The 26310-nt window shown below is 40.2% G+C and overlaps 1 protein-coding gene across 1 annotated transcript; it reads left to right on the top strand.

The window, feature by feature from the left end:
- Positions 1 to 1446: 1446 nt before the first annotated feature.
- LOC126161590 (glutathione S-transferase 1-1-like) lies at positions 1447 to 25418 on the top strand. The gene is made up of 5 exons (XM_049917537.1): positions 1447 to 1601; positions 16534 to 16737; positions 16981 to 17122; positions 22745 to 22909; positions 25125 to 25418. The coding sequence occupies exons 2-5, from the start codon at positions 16535 to 16537 to the stop codon at positions 25269 to 25271; spliced, it is 657 nt and encodes a 218-aa protein (XP_049773494.1). The 5' UTR covers positions 1447 to 1601; position 16534; the 3' UTR covers positions 25272 to 25418.
- The last annotated feature ends 892 nt before the right edge of the window (positions 25419 to 26310 follow it).

Genomic DNA, 26310 nt, shown 5'->3' with positions numbered 1-26310 from the left:
ATCACATACATCCATGCCCGAGGCAGGATTCGAACCTGCGACCGTAGCGGTCGTGCGGTTCCAGACTGTAGCGCCTTTAACCGCTCGGCCACTCCGGCCGGCCACTTACGCAGAAATCCAGCCTCAATGTTAGACACATTGGGCCTAGACCTAGAGTTAATGGACTCTGGTGTGATTTAGTATGCCAGCAGGAGCACTCGCGTGGTTTCCCCCCGCACCGTGACTTCAAATTCGTACGACGATCTGGTGATCCTACATGTTGTGTGTGCTGCCAATCATGAACAACAGCCTTCCAGGGGGTATTTTCCGACAGGATAACGTTCGCCCACATAACGTTGTTGTATGCCAACATGCTCTACAGAGTGTCAACGTGTTGCCTTGGCCGGCTCGATCATCAGATCTGTCTCCAATCGAGCACATAGGGGACATCATCGGACGACAACTGTGACGTCATTCACAAACAGCACTAACCGCCCCGATACTTACCGACCAAGTACAACAGGCACGGAACTCCATGCCACAAACTGACATCCAGCATCTGTACAACATAATGTCTGCACATTTATATGCACACATTCAAATTATGGCGGTTACACAGATTATTAATGTGCCAGCATTTAACATTTGTAATGTCGTGTCTCGCGCTTATACTAACCTATTTTTTTGTAATGTGAATCACTTACGTATGTTACTTAAACAAGTATACATTATACCCGAAATTTCATTCGTCTACATTATTTTTTGATGTTACAATTTTTTCCGTCATTGTATTTTTGACCTTACGTCAATTAACATTTTATCTTCCTTGGTGCCAGCCAGAGTGGCCGAGCGGTTCTAGGCGCTACAGTGTGGAATCGAGCGACCGCTACGATCGCAGGTTCGAATCCTGCATCGCACATGGATGTGTGTGATGTCCTTAGGTTAGTTAGGTTTAAGTAGTTCTAAGTTCTAGGGGACTGATGACCTCCCATAGTGCTCAGAGCCATTTGAACCATTTCTTCCTTGGCACTCAAACGTACTTATAGCTTTTTAGCACACTTTGTAGCCATTTTGCACACGAACTTTACCTGAACTGCAATATTTGATTCACTGGAGTGCAGTGTACAGCGTATTAGACTAGACCAGAACCGGTTGCCCAGTCACGCCTGACGTAAAGCGCTCCATTACTAAGCGCTGAGTTATGTAGGCAAACATATTCACTAGACTGGCAGTACTAAGGAGACGGCACGCTACGCCATGCGCATTGCGTCCTGTGTGGCGCAGAATACCTGTTCTAGGAAAGCCTGGGTTAACCTCCACTACTTTTCCAGACTCATTCTGAGCCGGCAGCATCGGTTCCGTGCCCGCGCATATTCCCTACGCGGGAAATCTCGGCTGTCGCGGAGGCCGCCAAAGCATACTTCCCGTGAGGAGGTGTCGTTACGTGATTGGTCGGCTCGCCGCCCCTCCCACGGCGCGGCCCCCGGCTACAGACAAACGCCGCTTCGTCACGTTTCCCCGGTGCAGTTCCCTATTTAAGAGCAGCAGCGGGCGCGCGGGCACACTAGTTGGATCGACGGTGATACCCACGCAGTGCACAGTGGAAGCTGAATATCCATCACGTAAGTGTTCACTTCTGTTGCTGTAAGTGAAATCTGTTCATTCTGTGATCTTCTAACTGGGACTGAAAACTTACATGAACGTTGCGAGGAAGTGTGCGCGCAACAAGTGCTTACTGAGCTATGTGGCATGTCGATATAATACGTTCTCACACAGCACCGTCTGGCTCAAGACATGTTTGTTCCGGTGTACATCGTTCGCAGTGACGGACCTTAGCTAAAATCAGTGGAGGTGCTGCTTCAGAAACAAACGCAAATAAAAAGAAAATTCACTTAAAATGTTAAAATAACAAAGTCAAATATTTTTTTTACTTAATCTTACTTTATTTTTACAGTTCAAGCTTTATATTGCCATTTAAATTGGAAATCCATTCTTCTTGTTTTAGTTTATACAAAAAGATCAATAACTTTTTCCGTCGTCTCTGGATGACATCTGAGGAGACTTTTGTCCGTTGAAAACACAACAAGCGCATATACCCTTTCCGAATTCATTGTGCTTTTTACAAAATTCTTTATTCTTTTCAATGTTGGAAAACAGCGTTTTGTCTCTGATGTACTTAAGAGAACTGTCAAGAGGATCAGTTTCGTGGCCGGCCGCTGTGGCCGAGCGGTTCTAGGCGCTTCAGTCCGGAACCGCCCACCTGCTACGGTAGCAGGTTCGAATCCTACTTCGGGCATGGATGTTGGTGATGTCCTTAGGTTAGTTAGGTTTAAGTAGTTATAAGTCAAGGGACTGATGACCTCAGATGTTAAGTCCCATAGTGCTTGGAGCCATTTGAATTTGAATTTGATCAATTTCGAAATTCCATTAAGAATACCGTCTAGATTTTTACCCACGATAAATTCCAGCAGTGCACTTAATTTGCAGTAGCCGTTTCATAAATATCAGACCTGTAGGCAATGGTAGAATACTTTTAGTTCAGTTTCAAGCTTTTCTTTGTCAGACATGGGATATGCCTCAGTGATCCATATTATCTCTTATGGAAGATCAGTCTTAAAACTAGCGAAACATCTCTGGGTGAACAATACAGCAGCTAGTACGGCAAATGTTTAGTGGAAGAATATCTGTCTATTATATCAACACATACACGGTGACACACTTCCTTAACTTCTACTATGAGAGTCTTTGAAAGATTCTCACAATACCATGAGGTTCGTAATCCTGAAACAGCAGTTCTCAATATTGTTGTAAATTCATTAAAGCATACCAATTTCTCGAGATTTAGTTGTGAGTTATTTTAAAATGAGGCAAAATCTTATAAAAAAATTCACGTATTTTAAAAAATTCTTGCTGCTTCTGCAATGATTTGATCTGATTTTGATGTTCACTGAATTTCAGTAAAGCGATCATTTAAAGGGTGCATTTTTTGTGAACTATGCTTACGGTCATAAGGTTACCCCTTGGAGGACGAAAATGGAATGTTGACGTAGATATGTTTCGTGAGAAAGGACACGCATTTTCGTTACCTTGAGAAAAACATGAAAATAGCCAGGATGTTACAGGAAAATAGTCTTGCCTTTTGTCTACTACTAGGTGCATTGCTCATTGTTAAATTGACTGAACAATGCAATGCCGCGAAGAGTGGCGGCGCGGTTTGAGGAGCCATGTCACGGGCTGTGTGAGCGCTGCCGCCGGAGGTTCGAGTCCTCCCTCGGGTATGGGTGTGTGTTGGTTGTTCTTAGCATAGGTAGGTTGAAGTAGTGTGTAAGTCTACGGACCGATGACCTCAGCAGTTTAGTGCCTTAGGAATTCACACACATTTGAACAGTGAAATATACATAACAATAAATTAAATGTGCATTTCTATAAACTGCTTTTATTTTTTCTATAACTCCTGCATTTGTGTCTTTCACGACATTTGCATCGTCAAATGTCTGAGCTATCAGTTTTCATCCATTTGCTTGAAGATTTACGTCGCATTATAAAATACTTTTTATACGTCATATGCAGTTTGATTTTGTGGAATGAAGACTCTCTAAAAGCCCTCAAGGACTTCTCCATTCTATAATTACCGTAGAACAAGAACCATTTGAGTATGTTCCGTAATATCTGTGTGTCATCAGAGCTACAAAGGAAGCTTTTCTAATTTCTGTCCTTTTCTTCGTTATAGCAAATAGTAAAGTATCTCAATCTGAATGGTCTTAGAAAGACCTTTTAAGACTGCATTTCTTTCTAACTGAATCGCCTTTTTCAGTATCTCCACGCAAGGAATTTTCGAAGTTTCCACGAAAAGAAAATGCAATCTATCATTTTGGGCAAAGTTTCACGATTTTTTTAATCTTTATCTTACGCTCACTGTACAAGTTCACAGCTCACCTACACATTCAAACTACCGTGTTCTTCTTCCTAGTAGGAAGATCCACCTCCCTCAACAGAGACCCAGAACTGGGGTCACAATTGCAGTTTGACTACAGTGTGTCTGGTCTGAACTCCAACATCCCCCACTGTCACCTCTTGTCAGGGAGCAATCGTGTAATCCCTCAGGGCATGTACCCCGACCTTGGATCAGTCTTGATTTATCCATTGGACTGGAAGATTCAGCTGACCCAGTGGTGCTTTACCACTTGTACCTGGCTGTCCTCAACACATTTACAGGTTTGGAAGTGCTATACACTGAGGGCTCAATGGTCGTTGGACGAACCAGATTTACGTTCACAACTGCAAGGTGTAGTTAACTATTCTCCTTGCTAAATGGATGCAGGATCTTCACTGCTGAGTTGTTGACCATCATATGAGCCCTTAGGTATGCTTCTTCTTGCGCTGGCAAAATGCTTCTAACCTGCAGCGAGTTCCTGAGCAGCCTTCAGGCTATAGACCAGTCCTACCTTCGTCACCCATTAGTCACGACTATTAAGGATCTTCTTTGTGACCTCTATCAAGCTGGAAAGCCAGTCATCTTTGTTTGGACTCCTAGACATGTTGGGATCTTAGGGAATGAACATGCCAACTCCTTGGTAAAGTTGGCTACCAGGATGCCAATTTGGGAAATGGGGGTCACAGAACTGGACCTTCCGTAATCTCTATGCCGTCAACTGTTGGATGTCTGGATCTTGGCATGGTTTGTCCCAGACTTCCCAGACACACTGAGGACAATGAAGGAGACAATTACCATGTGGCAGTCATCCCATTGTGCTTCTCACTGTCCTTTGTTGGCTATGCATTCGCCACACTTGCTGACATACAGCTACATTCTCCATGAGAACCCACATTACTGACAATGTGGTGCCCACCTGACGGTGGCCTGTATCCTACTAGACTGACCAAATTTGGCTGATTCATGGTGATATCTTAAACTTCCTGATACGCTACCTCTAGTTCTAGTGGGCGACGTCAAACTGGCATACCTGGTTTTACGTTTCACCAAAGGATGTGACCTCTACTTGTTTCTGTGAAGTGGCACATTCTGGTCTCATTGACTGCCTGAGCAGTTGGAGGGGCACCCCTCGCCTGCTCTGGCCCAAGGGTCCCATGGAGGCCTTTACTTGGTGGTCTGGCCTGGCCCCTACTCTTCCTACCTTTCTATACTTCTTTTTTTGTGTTTGCCATTTCTAACGTTTTATATTCCCTAAACTTTTATCATCTTATCTGTGTTGCTCGTTTCCTTGGGGTAATGGGAAGTGAGATGGTGCTGGTGGGATGCAGAGGGTGTGTCTCCCACTGTGTAGCATACTGTGGGGATCTCCAGCTTCCACCTCACTCTCTGTCACTCCCCTCCTACTTCTGCCTGATTTTATAGCTATTTCATTGTATCTTGCTTACAAATGGGCTTCCCAGGATTTGTCTTTTATAGCCTTTATAGTCTTCTGAGGGCTAGTTGTGGAGGGATATAGGCTAAAGGCACTGATGACCTCATAGTTTGGTTCCTTTAACTCCAACAAGCAACCAATTAACATCATTCAAGAAAACAGTACATGATTAAGTGCAACAAAATTGGACTAAAAAGGAAAACAGAAACTGCCTTCCACCAACAGTCAGCACTGGAACCAACAGGGCTCTCTTTCCGTCACTGCCTTGCATGCAGCTGCCCACGTGCCCATGTGCACAACAGCCAAACATCACGCCATTGGTACTGTAAAGTGCGTAGTTCCACACAAAAATTTTTGTATTACTTTCATATACAAGGAGATAGCTAATGACATTAAGCTTAAGAGTTGTATATCGTATAAGGGGTGATCAAAGAGATTCCGTTTGAGGGCGTTGCCGCAGCATGTATCCAATGTAAGCACGATTCCAATGTGAGTATACAAACACAGACATGCAGGCAAGGCATTAGCGTCGCAGTCATGTCTTTCTGGCATGTGTACGGTATATTTGGAAATGTGAACTAAGGTGACGTTATTACCAAATGCGTCCACCTTATCTTGGCTGCCGAAGGACAAACGCAGGTAAACATCCATCGAAGAATGAAGAACGTGTATGGAGCAGAATTTTGAGCAGGCAGCAAAACTGTCACAAATCTCTTAACGCATAATAGATTCTATTTGACTAGTAGACCAGTGGTGTGTTTGTCGCATATCAGTGTCGAAGATGAGACACTACCTTATAGCTGCTAAATTGTGCACTGTACTGACTTTCTCCTACATGTACAATTCATCATACACAAACAACTTGTATGGTGCAAATTAAACTTCTCTACGTCCACATCTACATGATTAGTCTGCAGTTCACAACTGAGTGCCTGGCAGAGGGTTCATCGCTTTGCCTACAAGCTGTTCCTCTTACCGTTCCGCTCTCGAAAAGCGCGCAGGAAAAACAAGCACTTAAATCTTTACCTGAGAGCTCTGATTTCTCTTATTTTACTATAATGGTCGTTTCTCCCTGTGTAGGTCGGCGTCAACAAAATATTTTCCCATTCAGAGAAGAAAGTTGGCAATTGGAATTTCTGGAAAAGATCCCGCCGCAACGAAAAACGCCTTTGTTTTAATAATTCCCACACTCCGTTAATCCTATTTGGTAAGGATGCCGCATCGCGCAGCAGTACTCCAAAAGAGGACGGACAAACATAGTGTAGGCAGTCTCTTTAGTAGATTGTTGTATATTCTAAGTGTTCTCCCATAAACCGCTGTCATTGGTTTGTTTCCCCAACAACACTATGTGATCATTCCAATTTAGATTATTCATAATAGTAATCTCTAAGTATAGACAAATTTACAGGCTTTAGATTTGAGTGATTTACCGTATAAACGAAATTTAACGGATTCCTTTTAGAATTCATGTGGATGATTAACACTGTTCAATATTTAGAGTCAATTGCCACTTTTCTAACTACACAGATTCGTGTCTCAATCGTTTTCCGACTGGTTTTGGTCATCTGAGTCTTTACAAGACTATAAATGACAGCATCATCTGCAAGGGGGCCGCTCAGATTGTCTCCCATATCGTTTATGTAGATAAGGAACAGCAGAGCGCCTATGACACTTTCTTGGTGAACGCCAGATATTACTTTTGTTTCACTTGATGACTTTCCATCAATTACTGCGAATTGTATTCTTTCCAACAGTAAATCGCGAATTCATTCGCACAGCTGAGACGATACTCCATCAGCATGCAATTTGATTGGAAGTCGCTTGGGAGGAATAGTGTCAAAACCCTATTGGAAATCTAAAAATGTGGAATCAATTTGACATCTCCTGTCGATAGCACTCATTACTTCGTGAGAATAAAGAGCTAGTTGTGTTACACAATAACGATATTTTTCTGAATCCGCGTTGCCAGTTTGCCACTACATCGTTTGCTTCGAGGTAGTTCAAAATGTTCGAACACAGTATACTTTCCAAAATCCTACTGCAAATCTACGTTAGTGACATGGGTCCGCAATTCATGGGTACTGGTGTGACTTGCGCAGCTTTCCACACTTTATGTACGAATCTTCAGACAAGCGAGCGGTTGTATATAATTGCTAAGACGGGACTACTGTATCAGCATACTCTGAAAGGAACCTGACTGGTATACAATCTGAACTGGAAGTCTTACCATCATTAGTGTTTCAAACTACTTCACTATACAGGATATCTCCATCTAAGTCACTCATGTTGGCAGTTCTTCTTGATTCTAATTCTGGAATATTTACTTCTTCTTTGGTCCAGGAATTTCAGAAAACTATGTTTTGTAACTCTTCATAAGTGGCACTGTCATGAATAAAATCACCATTGTCATCGCGCAGTGAAGGTATTAATTGCATCTTCCCGCTCGTGTACTTCACATACGACCAGAATCTCTTTGAGTTTTCTGCCAGATTTCTAGAGTGAGTTTCGTTGCGGAAACTATTAAAAGCATCTCGCATTGGAGTTCGTGCTAAATTCCGAACGTCTGTAGCATTTCGCCAATCTGGGGGGGGGGGGGGGGGGGTTCATCATCTTTAAATTTTGGACGCTTTTTTCGTTCCTTCTCCAACAGTGTTTCGAGCTGTTTTGCGCACCATGGGGAATAAGTACCATCTATTATTAATTTATTTGGTATTATCTCTCAATTGTTTCGATACTATTTCTTTGAATTTAAACTATATCTGGTCTCCATTTACAGAGTCAGATTCGAAGCACTGGAGACTCTTAGAAAGTCATCTGGCGAATTTTTATTTGCCTTTTTTTTTAAAAAAAAAGATGCATTTTGCGTTTATTTTGGCTGAGTTTGGATGTTGCGATATTCAGTCTCGCTACAACTTTGTCACTTATCTCTGTATCCGTCATGGTGCTCCCTATTTTCTGAGGATCATTTGCTGCTAAGAGGTCAGGTACGTTTTCGTAGCCATTTACATTTTCGGAGGGCTCCAACTAATTGTTCAAAATAATTTTCTGAGAACGTATTCAGTGAGATTTCGGAGGCGTTTTCATGCCTACCACCAACTTGAAAAGTGTATTTTCGCCAACATACCGAGAGTAGTTTGAAGTCACCAGCAACTGTAATTGTAAGAGTGGGGTGTGACTTCAGTTTCACTACAAGGTGAACTACATCTCACCAGCAATAAACACTCCTCCACCAACTGTATTTATTCTATCCTTTCTGAACACGGTTAGGTAATTTGTAGAAATTTCGACTGAACTCATTTCTGGCTGTAGCCAGCTTTCCTTACCTTTAACGATTTGAGCTTCAGTGCTTTCTGTTACTGCTTGGAGCTCTGGTTCTTTTCCAACATAGCTACGGCAGTATACAATTAAAATATCAATTGTCGCTAGGTCTACCTTACAGTGTTTGCCATTTATCCTTTTAGACTGACCTTCTTTCTGTAGTTTCCAGAGACCCTCTAATCTAATAAGACATGGTACATGTTTGGGTGCAACATTTTTGGGATTCTTACTGCTGCAACCACGTGTGGGTGATTAGGCTTTTGCGGTCTCAATGGGAGTGATGCGTAGAGGACTGGCGCATATTTCCAAAACAGGAAGATTACAGTTTGTACCGTCGACAAAGCGGTCATTAGCGACGTAGCACAAGCCCGGGTTACGGGAGTATTGGGAAGGAAGTCGGCATGCTGAGGTTTGTCTTTAGCGATTTATGGAAATCGTGGAAAACGCGTAACTGTGCGGACGTCTGTCGATTTCAGCCGTCGTTCTCCTGAATGCGAGTCCAGTATGCTAGACACTGCACCACCTCTCAATAGTGGTTCTGGAAACTTGGAAAATAGGTTTTCGCGGGATGGTTTAACTCTGTTCTCGTGAAAGAAGCCTCTGACCAGAACCAGTTTAGGTCAAAAACGACGCAAGACGAAACGGGGCGCCATGCTGAGAGGGGCACCTAGGACGACTAAGTGGAAGATTTATTATATGGTGCGTATCAAAACTAAACTGACAAGGGTGAAAGTGCACAAGGGAAAAGGAGAGGAGGGGGCAGGGGGGAGGCGCCAAATGATAAGTCGCTGGTGTGGAAAAATGTCGTCGAACCCGGCCTGCCTCTGAACATTCATGACGCACTGCTTTAAATACGTACAATACCCCTGTTAGTCCTACCGGTATTTGGTATGATATGAGACCCACAAATGTTCCGAAAGCAGTTCCAGTTTGCCAGTCTGGCCATTTTCCACTTATCCTGTCGATGAACCATAGTTTGTCATATGCTTTTCCTAAAACTGAACCTGTTTGATTATTCCCTTTTACATCCATACAGATTGATGCACCCAGATATTTGTGTGTTGCCAGACTTTCATCGTGAGTTACTGATACTATAGTCATAGAATACCAATTTTCTGCATTTTGTAAAGTGCCTAGTTTTACTTTTCTGAACATCTATAGCAAATTGCCGCTCTTTACACCACTTGGAAATCTTACCAAGACTGCCTGGATATTTGTGAAGGCTATTTAAGATAGTATGTCATTATAGATAACTGCATCCTCTGCAAAAATTATTAGGTTGGCTACAATTTTGTGTACCATGTCGTTAACATAAAAAGAAAATGAACATCAAGGGTCCCAATAAATTTCCCAGCAGTTACTTCTACTTCTGTCAATGACTTGCAGTGATGACATGCTGCTTTCTGTCTACGAAGAGATTCTCAACTCAGTCACAAATACTAATATGCCATCTAATCATACTTCCGTTAATAATCATTTGTATGCCAACAATACAAATTTTTTTCTTGGAAATTATCACATCCAGCTCATTGCCTTGATCCATGACTTCCAGGTTGGAATATGAGAATTGCAAGATGGGTTTTGCTTGACAGATATTTTCTGGGCCCATGAAGGAGGCCATTTTGTTCTAAGTATCTCATTGTTGGACGTCCGAATACGTCCAAGGACTCTGCATCAGATGGATGTCAATAAGATGTACCTCACTTACAAATTCTATATAGAATTTGACAGATTCCTACCCAAATGACAGTCCTCATACCATAATGTAAAGGTCATAACTTTACTGCAGAATGAGACTGTGAATGTTGTACCAGTGGTTTTACTGCAGCACCTGTGAGATCATCATGACGTACCAGTATTGAGGCTGGATAAGCACAGAAGTTTAGTAGTGTCCCAATGAAGAGAGAGCAGGCTGATTCAATATTTGTGTTACGGAAATTCTGGCCACTTAACATGGAGACAATTGGGAATATGGCAAACAGCTTATTGCAAAATACTTAAGATAAACTTTGCAGAACCAGTGTTTCTAAAACATTAGAATGCAGACCATCGACCTCTCTATGTACTTATGGTAAGAGTCTCAAAAAGATGAGATATTAAGGCACATAAAAGAAGTGAATATAGACAAATAACACATTTAGAATGTGCAATAACTGAGTACTGATGTATTCATGCGGAATCAGGTGGGACAATGCCTGTGACACTGGATTCACATTTTACGGTAGAGGGACCTCCACCTGATCAAGATGAGTTAAGTTTCTCTAAAGTAAATTATCTGTTTGTACTCCATGGACCACTCTAAGTTATTGTCCATTCAATTAAGTATATTCTCACTGTATGTGTAGACAGCCTTTCCAGTACCAGAACACTAGAAATATGAACTATGGTGTGAATGTAAAATGACCCATTCTGTATTATGACTTATCATACAAATAACATGTGGAACATCACAATAACTGTGACTTTGAGAACATATTATTTGTTATCAACTGCTTAAGAACCAGATTGTACAGGGTGTACATAAAGTCTGGTAACACTTTAAGCTATTTATTGCACAAGAACCAAACATTGTACAGATATCACACATATGTCATATTGAAGAGAAACCCTGAAAGTTTTTTTTCATGTAGTTTGGTAATTTGCTGATACTCAGTGCTAGTCGCGAATATGGCGAGTTCGCATGCAGAACGAGCTTTGTGTGTTCGAGTTCGAAACGGTCTCCCCAATCACCAGATCTCACTCGGTGTGACTTTTTTCTGTGGGGACACATTAAAGATCTGGTGTATGTACCACCTCTACCACGTGATGTAGCAGAGCTCTGGGAGAGAATACCGGAAGCAACTGCCACAGTCATAAAGAATTCGATTACTGTGACACCGGTGCAATGTTTAGTTCTTGTGCAATAAATAATTGAAAGTATTCCCGGACTTTACGCACACCCTGTATAGTACCTTTTTAAAATTTTCAAGAACACTAGTCACAAGCGAAATTGTATGGAAACTTGACAGTCTTTTATTACCTCCTTTCTTAAACAAAGGCTTAATTTCAATGTATTTCAACTATCCAGGAAATATTCTACAGATAAATGATTGGTTACGTACATAGCTTATAAGTGTACTCTTTAATCAACCTTGTTGACATTTTATCATCCCCATTACAATGTCTTGGTTTTAAAGATAATATTGTGGGCATTACTTTTACTGGTGTAGTGAGGGTCATATTCGTATTACTGAAGTTATTTGTAATGAATGGTCTGAAATATTCCATGACAGCATCTGCTGAAGCTGACAACCCCATCTTTTCAGTAACCATTATGAAACAGGTGTTAAATTTTTTGCAGCAGTACACACATTCGTTACTCATGTATGTAATTCCTCTCTCCACCTCTGGTTCTACTTGTCTCCTCCTCCAGTACATCCCACATTGTCTTTACTTTGATGTCTGATGTGATTTTCGTTTTCTCGTGCTTTTGCTTTGATGGCATCCTCATTATTTTTAATATTTTGCAGTACATTTTGTGATGATCTGTAGCATCACCATCAGAGCTGTTTCTGTTTGACACAGTTTCCTTTTCGCTTTACAAGATATCTTGCAATACCAATCATTGAGCAATCCACAGCTACTTTGTAGAGTTTGGTCTTACCTGGGTTAGCTTTTTAGGAAAACAATATTCAAGTAAGGCAAGGACTTTATTAAAAAAGAGTTTTATGTTTGTCACTCACACCATGAGCACAGCATATACCACTCCAGTTCATGTCTTGTTGTAAAATAATCAATTTTCACTTCTTGATTACTTCTCTTTCGCGCCAGTAAGTCTCCCCTAGCCTATGGGCCTGGGAAACTTTTCTGAACTCTCTCATATCCTAAATCTTGCCAGTCCTTTTCCTTCTTTCCTCTTCCATATCCTTCAGCTCTTCTGGCAGAAGAGGAGACCACTGGCTCTGAAAGCTTACAAATTTCTTTAACCTTTATATGTGTTTTCTTCTTCTGCCTCTTGGTGTGTTGATTTTTTATGTATCCAATTGTATTATACCTATGTGACATTTGCTTTTCCTTGGCATGATTGCATGTACCAGAAGGATAATGCAACAGCTCACAGGGTACGTGCATAGTTCAAAGAGCACCAGGATGAGTTTACTATACTTCCATGGCCACCAAACTCTCCAGATTTATGCTCAGTTGAGAATGTATGGGACCACCTCAATCAGGCTGCTCATACTGTTAGATGACCCTTTGTCACCTGTGGAGAGTGAGATAAGACATTAGGACAGCAGAGATCTGTTTAACTAAATTCTTTATCTGGCACTCGGCTGTGGTACAGTAGGAACAGCTTGGTGGAGAAGTCCAGTGACTCTCATGCAAAACTATAGATGTCCATCATTGCTGACAGCTTAAAGAGTTCAGCCAAGCATTCTGTAGTTTAAATTCCCCCCCCTCAGTAACATCTCCAGCTGTAACCATGATAACAGCTTGGCAGCACCATTGGCAACACCGCAGAGGCAGCCATGAGCTCCCTCCAGCGAGCAGGTATCTCGCTGCTCCAGTGGCAGCTGGTCTCATGACCCAGGGTAAACTGCTCCATCCTGTGGTCAAACGGTGGACCCTTTACTGTATTTCTGGGTGTCACAGGTTCATGGTATAAGCTGTGATCCTGAGATGAGAATAATTTAGAATACGAATGGCTGAGTACTTATATGCTCCAGACTACGTTCATTTAGGGCTTAAGTCATGTACTCTAAACAGTTCCATGGTAGCAAGTGAGGAAAGGCTTAAGTCTTTCAACTAGCATATTGCAGTGTCAGAAGTTGCTGTACTGCTCCCAGCTGGCTCTGCTAACACTCTTCGCAATGCATAACACTCTTGCCTGCCTGCAGCTGTCTCTGTTGCTACTTGTTTCCACTCTGGCATACTTTTGACCAAACACAGTCATCTGCTACAATACCATGGGTTCTCAGCAGAGAAACCTAGAGCAGCTAGCCATGGCAGTAGAGTGGTGTGGCTCCACATCCCTCCCAGTGCTTTTCAGAACCTCACCCTGTTTTTGCACATCTGACAGGGTTCTATACTGCAAAGGGTAGCTAGTCACACTTTTGACAGGTGGTCACATTAATGCAACTGGACAGTACAATATAATATTGTTAATTGGATCTTTCTATAACGATGTTATCAATAGCTGTTTGTGAGCAATTTGTTACCCTAGTTGGAAAGTTTATTGTAGGAATTAAGTTTAATGATGGTCCTACTGACTGTAATAAATTCTCAGTGGAAAAGTTTTTAAGACAGTCCCAATATTGGGATGCTTCCTTTGAAACAGGCGCTGCAGGTTCCTTCCCAAACCTTGCCCCATCAGAGCTTGCACTTGGTGTCTAAAGACATTGTCATAATCCTTCATTACTTACTTTGCTGTCAAGCCAGTAAAGATTAACCATTAACAAAGATGGTAAATCAAGTTTGGTTTTCTATTTTGATCTTTTTTCTGTTCTGTGGCATATTCAGTAAGTTAGTATTTATTCCAATGACTTCACAATATGTGTATAAGCTTGCTTTTCAATCTTCTTGTTACTCCCAACTGCCCCATCTCAGTAGACAGAAAACCTCATGGAAGTTGTGGTTAACAACTTGGATTTGTTAAGAAAATACCGCAGTGATAACTTAACTGACAGACATTTTGTACCTGAATATCACTCCTTGCTATCCAGTAAGTTGCCTTTTAGTACATTCTAAATACAAAACTTCAGCTATCCCTAAGTTTTTTGAATATTAGTATAAGCCAAATTACATAATCCCATTTCCTTGTACAGGAATTACTGGCAGTAATTCAGTCCAGCGTGCTGTGATCTTTTTGCCATATTCATATAGTTTGCCAGGTCTACTGATCTTTGTATCCTTGAAAGTGTTTTGTGCACTACATAGGCAGGTACTCGATTTGCATCAAGGTTGCTTTATGTCACTGGAACAGGTCATTTTCTTCTGTGCAATTGCCAGTGGAACAGTTTCCCTTCATAAAGAAAGTAGTTGGTCTTAGTATACTATATGGAATTTTGTTGATAGTCAGGACATAAACATGTTCAGCTGTATGATATTGCTTTGTCTAATTTTTTCCCAAGCAATGATATGATAAATGTAATATTTTGAGATTAGTTTCACTTATTTCTGAGGAAAGATCATTCATTGTTTGTGACTACTGAAGCTGTTAAAATAAGCACCATTAAGTTATCAGTAAACACTGTGGTAAAATGCTGGACCCATAATTGGAATAAGACAACAGCAGCATGAAAGGATAGATTGCTCTTCACCACAGAGGAGGCATTGAGTTACAGAAAGGAACAACAAAAAAGACTACTAAAATATTAAGCTTTCAGACAAAGTTCTTCTGAAATAGAAAACCTACACATATACATGGCCACAGTCTCCAGGTTCTGGAGCCTAACAGCTCAAAGACAGTGACCACGTGTGTGTGTGTGTGTGTGTGTGTGTGTGTGTGTGTGTGTGTGTGTGTTTTATGTTTTGGAAGAAGAAGGATTTTGCCCGGATGCTTAATATTTTAACAGTCTGTTTCATTGTGTCCGTCTGCCATTCAACAACTCTATGTGGTGAATAGCAATCCATGCTTTCCACAATGTTGGTATCCCATCCAGGACATTGCTGTGGAAGAAGGTACCATCATATTGTTTCCTGGTTACCCCAACTTCTGTATTGTCCCTTCAGCACATTACACCCTGTGATAATCAAGATTGGTTTCTTCAACAAAGATATAGTCAACATTTTCTTCCATCCTCTCTAAGGCTTGGACATAGTACTCTGATTATAGAAGCATAATGTTTAGCATGTTACTTAAAACTTTGTTACACATGTTAGTAATTTACCAACTCCTGAGACAGTACTTATTATGACTGAGCTCACAGAATTTGTGATGTAAACCAGAAACAGTGTGAAGAAATATTATTGAAGGTGAAAAGGCAGAAAATGGATCAAGGGGGGACTAAATTACTATCCAGATGTGGGGAATTTTAAGTTGCTTAATGGAAAGACAGAATGTTTTTATTGTTTTTAAAAGTTTGAGAAGAAAATCACTTAACACTTTCGTATGTTTCACAAGTTAGAAATGAAGAGGAGAAACATAATTTCTGAAGACAGAGCGTGAAAGTCAAAGAGAAAAGCAGAAAAATAGTAAGAACAATTTATGAGGAGATTGTTAATAATGAAAAGGTAGTGAAAAACTCGCTCATATAAATAAATGTAATGGCATAAAAACATAACATAGATCCCAGTTTCAAAAGAAATCTAAATTGCAGATGTAAACACAAGAAAAATTACAATTGAGAAAATAATATTGAGATATAAATTGCAAAGCAGGTGGCAATTGCAGCTTGCTACCTATAGAAGTAGACAGTACCTGACAGGACAAAGCAGATATCTAAGCAGTTCATGTTCAGAGAGGGAAGAGAGAATACGAATATTCACTGCTCTGTGGTGTTTGTGACATATGATTATTTCTTTGGTAGAGGATGACAATTGTTTTACCAGTTCATCTGCAATTTCTTCCTCATTAGTCAACATTTATCTATCATTATTCCATTTATTTATTTATTACATTACTGCATTTGTCCTTAACCGTACATTTAAAACATACACCTATTTCTCTTTTAGCTTATTTTACTACTACAACTATTGATAGGGACAATAGACACAATTTTTTCCCACACTATTTAATTTATTTGGAGAACTAAAACAGTAATCTTCAAGTGACTAGTTGATCTGTTATAAGAAGAAGCCAAAAGTTTTCACAGTTAGATCATTGACAAAAAATTACATGTTTTTAAACTGATTGAGACATAACATTTTAACAATGCCTTATTCCCCATTCCAGCATGCCATCAGTGGACTTGTATCATGTTCCTGGCAGTGCTCCTTGCAGAGCAGTCCGGATGGTGGCCAAAGCTGTGGGTGTTGACCTCAACTTGAAAGTTGTGAACCTCATGGCAGGTGAACAGCTTAAACCAGAGTTTCTGAAGATGAATCCAATGCACACAGTTCCTACAATTGATGACAATGGCTTTTACCTTTGGGAGAGGTAATTATCAAATATTCTGTTTTCTTTAAGTTGATATAAACATGTCAGTAATTAAATTCTTAATATCACAGTAAGAAACATATAGGCTATAGATATTAGATTTGAAAAAAATTATCTTGTCATAGTTAAGGAGTGATGAGCACCTCTAAGAGATTAATTATAATTACCAGAATTCAGCACTTATCTTCTCATGTTTTAACTTCACATTTCCTGGTATCTGTCTTACACCAACATTTTCTACAGCCGTGCCATCATTGGCTACCTGGTGGATCAGTATGCCAAAGATGACTCTCTCTATCCTAAGGAAGCGAAGAAGAGAGGGTTGGTGAATCAAAGACTGTTCTTTGACATCGGAACACTTTACGCCAGATTTGCTGATTATTATGTAAGTAATTTAATATACAATAATGGCTAACAGGTGCCTGTTTATAAGGCATAATGAAAATACTGTTAGTATGGTACTAAAATCTGCAAGCCATACAATAATTTATGAGTACCATGTGGGAGCATAAAACATTCAAGACAATGCATGAAATTTAATCGCTAATAATTTTTTTTGGTTTGTATTTGCCACAGGACTTTCCCAGAAAGGCCCCCCCCCCTTCTCCCTAGTCCCCTGCCCTCTGCCCCCTGCCTCCCCCCCCCCCCCAGCCCCACCTCCCAGGGCCATGCAACTCTTTGGTGAATACTTCTGTGCCAAGCATTTGGTCTCTATGTCTATTTGTGTCTTCCACCATTTCAAAAATTTTTACAGATTGTGTGGGGAATGTGGGGATGGTCACACAGTACACAACATGGTTGCCAGTTCATGTGGTAGCTCCAAATCACATGGGGATCATACTACTGACATCTGTGTAGTCACTTACCCACACATGCCAAGCATTAGGTGTCTGTCCACTTGGGGGCTCTGCCCAGTGGCCAGGTGGCTGGTTGGAGCCCTTGGAGAAAGCCCTCATTTGGAAATGTGACATCATGACTGATATTAAGCATCATGAAATGACCAAAGTTATCAGATGATAACCATGAGACATCTCTTGTCACACTTGCTTAGTGCTGACCATTATGGCCCTATGAACTTTCCCTCCAAACAACAGTTACTCCTGTCTGTCCCTGTTTTACAGATGAACAGATGGAGGTTCCTTTCTCTATATTAAATGAATGTTTTTTGTGGAAAATATTCAAAATTTATGTTGAATTCTCTTCACTTAACAAAGTATGGAGTGGTTCCATCTTTATCAAGATGCCAAATCCCACTCAGTCTTGACTATTAGTCTCTTATAAACTTTTTGACAAACATACCACCATCACACCTCATAAGAACCTCAGCATGGTACAAGGATTAATTTTTCACCAAGACCCAAGATTTCAGATGGACAAAGAACTGTACAAGCTTGGAGAGGTGACACATACACTTCATATGCCTTGTACATAAAGGCCCCTGAATCAACAGTGTAGATGTCAGAACATTGATTCCCACATTTGAGGGAGATTTGCTTCCAGAAAAGGGCAAAATCATGTATTACTGCTGCAATGTGAAGCTGTATTTCCCACCCCCGCTGTGATGTTTTGTATGCCAGCACTTTGGACACATGACTTCCTGGTGTACTTACGATCCAATTTGTGGGGACTCTGGCCAGCCACTTCACAAAAATTCACCATGTGTGCTACAATTTCTCTTTGTCAATTTTGGGAGCAACTGCTCTCCATGATTCCTGAATTGTACTGTATGGCTTGTGTTCAGTCTCACTGATATCAACCTTTGCCACTACTGTGTCTAGGTTGTCAGCAGTACATCATGTATTTACTCCCTAAATGTCAACATCTGGTACTTGCGCAAATAAACTTGACCATGGATGCAATAGGCCTTCCTTTCTTGTGATTTCTGCAGCACCATCTTTGGGAACCACTTCCTGAAACTGGCAACGTAATCAGCATTCTCCTCCAATGTTTTCTGATGACTAGACTCCCTTTTGGAAACCTTCTACATGGAAATTCTGAAATAAAGAGACCTGGAACCATCCAGTGAGTTCAGGCACCACAGACTGTATGAGCCTGGACAGTCCACTCTTCTTCCATTTCTACTCCCACAACAGACAAGCTCTCATGATAAACTAGCCCACCAAATGTTGTGAAAGTGATGAGGGGAAATCTTAGGTGAGGCCTACTCTGATGATGCTGGAAACTTCAGATCCTCCCACACTAGCGGTCTCTGAAGCAGTGTTCACTCATGTTGGTCTACCTCCATTGGTAGCAGTGATCCTAGGGCAAGGCATATCCTCCTGGACATGTCATGCCTAAATAGGACATCAACATCATGATCCAGTGGAACTGCAATGATATTATTGTCACATACTGAAACAACTAATTTCCTCTACTTCTGCGATCTGTGTTGCTGTCCATGAAACACACTTGACTGATGACCATTCCTCAACTCCTTGTAGTTACTGAGAATTCAGTTGGGACTGTTCTGCTCCCAAGAGGGCATCTGGAGGAGTTTGTACTTTGGGTCTCACAGATGCCATCAGTGAGTGAGTGGTTTCCCTTCTGTACTGTATTGGTAACAATAGCAATGCAAGTGCAGATGAAAGCAGCAAACTTTCTTCTTCCTGGGAATTTTGTGCTGCACCACCCCCTGTGGGTAAGTACCTTGTCAAATGATATGAGTCTTCTGACAGACCACCTTCTTTTCAATCTTGTTCTGTCTTTCCTCAGTGATGGTACTCCTATCTACTTCAGTGCTGCCCATGGAACCTTTTTGGCTATCAGTCTATGATCTTTTCTCTCATTCTCGTTACAAAGGGTGCTACAGGATGATCCTCATTACAGTGTGCATTTTCCACTGATCATGTCACTTCCCTTGTCACTTCCCTTGGCACTTTCCAATGCACAAGTTACCACACAACTGGCAGTTGTATACATCTTCTGTCACTTTTGCCCCCACCTGTCAGACTGCATCAACAGAGTTGTGGAAGACATGTCTGATGCAATAAGCCCCCAATGGCAAATGCCATGATGGAAAAAGACACTTTAGCAGCTATTCAGGATTGCTGAAACAGTCTGCAGTGTCTAAAGCATCATCTTTTGCAGCCTACATTCCTCAATTTTAAGCAGCTTTGTGTTAAAGCTCACTGTCTAACAAAACACAGTAAGAACTACTGCTGGTAGTGCTAAGCCTTCTCCTTGGAAGCCTATATGTCTTCAACACAGGTGTGGGCCAAGCTCTATAGTATTCTGGGCCACCGAATGTCAACAACTGTCCCAGATCTCTTTCTTCATGGTAGTATTTGTACTGTTTCTTCAGTCCTCATTAAACACCTTGCAAACCATTTTGGGACAGCATATGTGCTGTCTTCTTACCCATTTACATTTCAATAAATGATAAGCTAAAGACATCTTCCTACCCTTCACCTGCCATTATATAGAATTATATAATGAACTTTTCACTTACTGTGAACTGCTTCAGGCTCTTGCCTCATCACATGGTACGACTCCAGGCCCTGACTCAGTTCATAATCAGGTGATCCAAAATCTAAATCTTACTCAGACTCCATCTACTTAGTGTCTTCTACATAATTTGGGTAGAAGATGTTTTCCATTTACAGGGCTTATCCCAATCCTTAAACCAGACAAAAGCACAATGTCTATCTAAAAGGTTTTCTCTAAACACCATCTTCTCAGTTGCAGTTGTATTTGACCTACAGAAGGCATACAACTCTATTTGGGACCATCATATTTTATTTAATCTCCACAACTGGGCCTTCTGCGGCTCCATATCAATTTTTGTTAGTTTTTATCATACCAGTTGTTTTTGGTCACAGTTGGTACATTGTTCAGCTGCCATGTATCTGAGAGAATGGCATCCATTGTGCTAAGTATTACTTTCATTCTTGCCCTCACCAATGGGATGGTGATATTCGTTAGACCACTGGTCACCCCAATGCTGTATTTCGACAACTTTTGCACTTGGTATAGCTCCCATGTTGTAGCCTTGGCTGAACATCTGCTCCAAGGCACCATCCGAGGGGCTTCCACTTGGATCCTCTCCTGTGGTTTCCAATGCTCTCCCATAAAGTCATGCAATTCTGCCATTATACCATAGTCCATCCTGACACAGAACTCTACTTGGAAGTTGTTAAACATTCCCAATTTTTGGGACAGGTTTTTGAAATAACTCTGACACGGCTGCACCATACACTTCAACTAAAGATTAGCTGCATGCAAAAGTTTAACATGCTCTGCTTCCTTGCCCATACTTTTTGGGGCACTACTCTCATTGTCTTGCCCCAATTGGACTTTGGTAACCAGGTTTATGGCTCAGCACTGTAGTGGAGAAAGACTGGTCACTGAAACCTTCTGAAATAGCACCATAGACAGTCTTCTTACCAAAGTGGTGAACTTTCCTCTTCCGCTCCATTGGTACCAATTCTTGTTCACTTATGCAGTCATCATCAGACAATTTCTTAATCATCCAACTTAACAAATTATTTTTTTGCATGCGAGTGGCATTGAGCCCTTGACATCTGCCTTCAGGTGGGATTCCCAGTTGAAATGCACTTAAAGGCCCACTGCTGCGACCTCTGCCTAACCTCCCTGAAATCTGTTCCCTGTGTTACTAAGCCATCAGACCTGAATTACACTGATCTATTTCAAGGACCTAAAGTTTGTCACCCCATTACCCCCATTACCTTTCAGTCACTGTTTTTCTTAGTTCATCGGGAGATCAGAGTGCTACCATCATTTACACAGATATCTCTAAAACCAGGGATAGGGCCAGATACACTTTCCATCTCTCACTAGTCAGGAACAATACTTGTTGCCAGGAATGTGTACTGCTTTTATGACAGAACTGATAGGCATTGATAGAGCCCAAAATTTTATTAAACAGACCTCAATCAGTTTGTTTTATTTGGCAATGTATCAATAATTAGTCACCAGGCTATTGGTCAGTGTTACTCATATCCCCCTTTAATATATATTATTCATGATTTTATATCTGATCTTTATTGTGCTGTCTGTTCAGTGTCTTTTATTGGGTCCCAAGTAATGTGTGTATCCCAAGGAGTGAAAAGACTGACTGATAGAGAAGCAATTAGAAGGGGGAACAGCTGCCCCCTCTAATAAACTCTCCACACTATGACAGAGACTACAACTGCATGGTACTCTTCCTACCATTCCTCCCAGACGGACGTTATTGTCCTATGTTGTCTCCACATCAGTCACACCAGATTAACTCACATTCTTATTTTATTAAATGAGCAACCCCTACACTGTGGTTGCAGAACCTTACAGACGGCAGCTCACATTGCGATAGAATACCACCTCTTTCTGGCTCTCCATGCTGAGCATGGTCTTCCAAATTCTTTGCCTTTAAGACATAGGCAACCAGCAATTTAGAAGAATATCAGACCTAGAAAACTGACTATTAATGCCATTGTTTAAAGCATTACTAACACACAAATAATTGGTGTATCTTCAAGAGTAGTACATGCTAAAATAATTTGGTTCTTTGATAGATCACAAATTTTAAAGTAATGATGACAGAAAGTATAAGTACCTTTCCAAACCAGTATGAGTTGAGTTACTGAGCAATTTCTTCCATTTGAGCTTCCAAAATCTCTTGCTCACTCAACAAACATAATGTCTTTGTAGCAGAATTACAGGAAACTGTGAAATCTAGTAAGTACATGCATGAAATTACCGGTCTTTTGCATCTAGTTGATGATACACGCAAATTCCTTATTCCCATTTAGTCTACTAGACACAGGTTATTCTAGTTGTAACATTATATTATTTCTGCATAGGTAAGACATCATTGCACATTTCTTAAATTATAATAACTGTTTACATATCATCTGTTAGAAATGGCCTAAACGCTTTGAGATAGGCATAAAAATAAAAATCAGTACCTCTAATTTAGAATACTTATAAAATTCTATGAGATTTGTGAATGCATGAAATTCTCCATTAATGATTTTTCTGGGGTTACTGACTTATCTTCCTGTTCTAGTATCCTGTAGTTTTTGCTGGAGCAAGCTACGATCCAGAGAAATTAAAGAAACTTGAAGAAGCATATGAGTTCCTGAACAAATTCTTAGAAGACAATGAATGGGTAGCTGGTAACTCCATCACAATTGCTGATTACTCCCTAATGGCATCAGTCAGTACAGCAGAGGTAAGGCCTTGTTGTCAACAAGTGAAACATTACTTCTGTTTATAATAGTAGGCATATACAGATCACCTTCAGGAAATTGTAACCTCTTCATAAAGAATCTGGATGCTCTGCTGTCCCATCTCATGACAAAAAAACAAGGACATAGCAGTTGTTGGTAATTTTATTGTAGATTTATTAAAAAGCTCTGTCAGTGAACAATTATTGCAGTCAGTAACACTATCATTCAATTTAGTTCCTACTGTGAACTTTGCTACTAGGATATGTAAATGCTCTGAGACTGCTATTGATAATATCTTTGTAGACAAATCTAGGGAAAAAAGTCATATCACAAAACAAACAGTAAATGGGCAATCTGATCATGACATGCATCATTTTGTATTAAATGGTGAAACTTGTCAGGATAAAAATCTATTAAAACTGAGTACAGGAGGGTTAAAAAGTCACACATGAACTGGATAGATGTTTACAATATTTCTGACTCAAACGGAAAATACAAAGCAATCATTAATAAAGTTACCTCCACTTTTGAAAATTGTTTTCCCCTAAAGATAACTCAAATCACACAGAAGTCGAAAAATAAACTGTGGTTTGCACAAGGAATAAAGATATGTGGGGCAAAAAGAAGACTGTATCTACTATCTAGGAACAGCTCTGATGTTAGAATTGTAATGTATTACAAAGAATACAGCAAAATATTAAAGCAAGTAATCCAGAAATCGAAGCAGCTTTATTATGACAAAAAGAGAGCAGTGTGCTGACCCCATGCCCCTCCTATCTGTATCCTCATCGGAGGATGACACGGTGGTCGGATGGTCCCGGTAGGCCACTCGTGGCCTGAAGATGGAGTGAAACTTTGATAAGACTCACTATCTGTGGTTCAGAATCTGTAAGAGATTTCCTTCCAGCATGTGTACAACATATGAAGACATGCACATCAAAGAGGTTGACAGTGTTAAATTTCTGGTACTACAACTCGATAATAAATTCAGTTGGGAAGCGCATACCACAGAATTGCTTAAGTGCCTAAACAAGTCTGTATTTGCTGTGAGAATGATGTCAGATGTAGGAGATGTAAATATAAAAAAACTTGCATACTTTGCTTACTTTCATTCCATGATGTCATATGGGATCATATTCTGGGGCAGCTCATCAAACTGAGCAAAAGTTTTTAGGGTGCAAAAGTGTGTGATAAGAATCATTTGTGGTGTAAATTCAAGAACATCATGTAGAAACCTGTTCAAGGAACTTCGTATTCTAACCACTGCTTCTCAGTATATTTATTCCGTAATGAAAATTGTTGCAAGTAATACATCTCTATTTCCAACCAATAGCTCAATGCATAGTATCAATACTAAGAAAAAGAACAATCTACATAAAGACCTAAAATGACTTACCTTGGTCCAAAAAGGAGTCCAATATTCAGGAACACACATTTTCATTAAATTGCCAGCAACCATTAAAAACTTGGTTTCAGATAAAGCACAGTTTAAACAGAGTTTGAAAGACTTTCTGATAGGCAACTCCTACTCCATAGATGAATATCTTAACAGAGACCATTAAGCCAGCTTACATAAAAATGTCAGATTTCAGTTTTGACAGTACTTGGTCACAACAGTCAAGATTAGGTATTTTGTATGACAAATTTAGATTAAATGTTCCAGTTTACCCCATTGTATTCACCTATTTTAGCAATCTCCTGACAAATGATCAGGGTAGTAAATGTTTTATGTTTTTATGTTATACTTTCTGACATGTTTCACACCCACAAGAATGATCTCATTTGGGTCTAAGGAACGAAAATTGAATCTAATCTAATCTCTGGTTTCATATTTTTACATCACAAACAAGAGTAGGTGTTGAAGCATTCATATGTTTGATCTGTTTTTGAAGCTGTGCCATAAGGATACTAACAGCCTTCAATCAAATGAGTATAAAATGTTAAATGATAAAAGTTTAGGAGACAGTGTCTTATATAGATACAGTTATTAAGTAATAAAATTTTACTAATTGTAAGGTCATGAAAGGAGCATTGAACAATAGAAGCTTTTCAATAAATAGTAATTTCTTGATGTTAGAGTTAGGTATGAATAGTCGTAAGGATGAAGCTGACATTAGTTGTACTCTGCTATTGACTTAAAAGAACTGTTTTAAACTGACTACTTTTTTCTGGACAATTGTATGTGAAAATGCCTCATGATCTTATCTTTTTTTTCAGGTTATTGGCTTTGATATAAAGAAATACTCTAAAGTTGCAGATTGGTTTGAGCGAGCAAAGAAAGCAATTCCGTCCTATGAAGAAACTAACCATGCAGGAGCCTTAGAATTTAAGAAACTGTTTGAGTCAATGACTGCCAAGAAGTAAGACTGAAACTGCAGAAGAAATTGGTGATAAGACTGTCAACTCAGTGACATTAATTTACTCACTTGACACTTTCATTTGAGATCATAACCATTGTATTTATATTCCTATTTACTTCATATTGATAATAAAATGAAAAATTGAAATATATTTGATGTAATGTTTTTAAACTTGGTATACAATGAAATATCATTTCTTAGTTATCTGTCACTAACCTTGTTATTAACCACTGAAATCACAACCGTGAAACTGATAAATCTGGCACAGACAAGGAAACATTCATCACTGTGTGGGTTGTATGCGGAATCCAGCTGAACATAATGCGGTAACGAAGGAAATCTAGAAACATGCTGAGAGTGTTAATTAGATAAGACTCTCCATTCTAGTCTCACCAGTCAAAATACTTCATCTATTTGTAACTATTCATACCACCATTCATTCGACCTATTTAATGCATTATAAGCCTTGGTATCTCTAGACAATTTTTCCCCCTCCTCCCCTCCCACTTCTCACCATTACCAAGTAAAATTCTGTGAGGTCTAGGCTGTATGCTAGCAACATATCCCCTATGTAAAATTGTGCCATAAATCTATTTTTTTATCTTCTTTGATTGACACATCGAATCTTCAGCACATTCAGCAAAAACCAAAATAAACTTGTTTGCACTGGTGACAACTTTGGCAATGGGAAAGAATATAAGGGAAATTGAGTAACACGTGGAGGAAAGTAGTTGTGTGATAAATGTGTTGACACTGTCTGTCTGTCTGTCTGTCTGTCTGTCTGTCAGACAAAGGAATGAAGTACCGAGAAGGGGAGGAGGAGATGAAATGGAATGAAACTTCATGGGCTGAGAAGATATTTCACGTTATTGAAATGATCACAAAACAGTCAAATTTATAAAGAACTTTGACAGTATGAGCTCCCTTCACAATGTGACGTTGCACCCCATCTCTCCTGGATGTGTGCATTGACTTACATGGGAATGGTATTGTGAAGCTATTGTCTCCTTTCTTGAGGCGAGCTGACTGCCAGTTGTGATAAA

Source organism: Schistocerca cancellata, chromosome 2, assembly GCF_023864275.1.
Source record: "Schistocerca cancellata isolate TAMUIC-IGC-003103 chromosome 2, iqSchCanc2.1, whole genome shotgun sequence".
In the NCBI taxonomy this organism is placed as follows: Eukaryota; Metazoa; Arthropoda; class Insecta; order Orthoptera; family Acrididae; genus Schistocerca; species Schistocerca cancellata.
The sequence above is the reverse complement of the archived record's forward strand: the minus strand, read 5'-3'. Positions and strand labels throughout refer to the sequence as shown.

Bases quoted from the DNA above. Each gene is read 5' to 3' on its own strand.
- LOC126161590 (XM_049917537.1), top strand. From the start codon at position 16,535: ATGCCATCAGTGGACTTGTATCATGTTCCTGGCAGTGCTCCTTGCAGA. The intron at 16,738-16,980 runs GTAATTATCAAA...CATTTTCTACAG, and splicing joins GGCTTTTACCTTTGGGAGAG to CCGTGCCATCATTGGCTACC. The intron at 22,910-25,124 runs GTAAGGCCTTGT...CTTTTTTTTCAG, and splicing joins CATCAGTCAGTACAGCAGAG to GTTATTGGCTTTGATATAAA.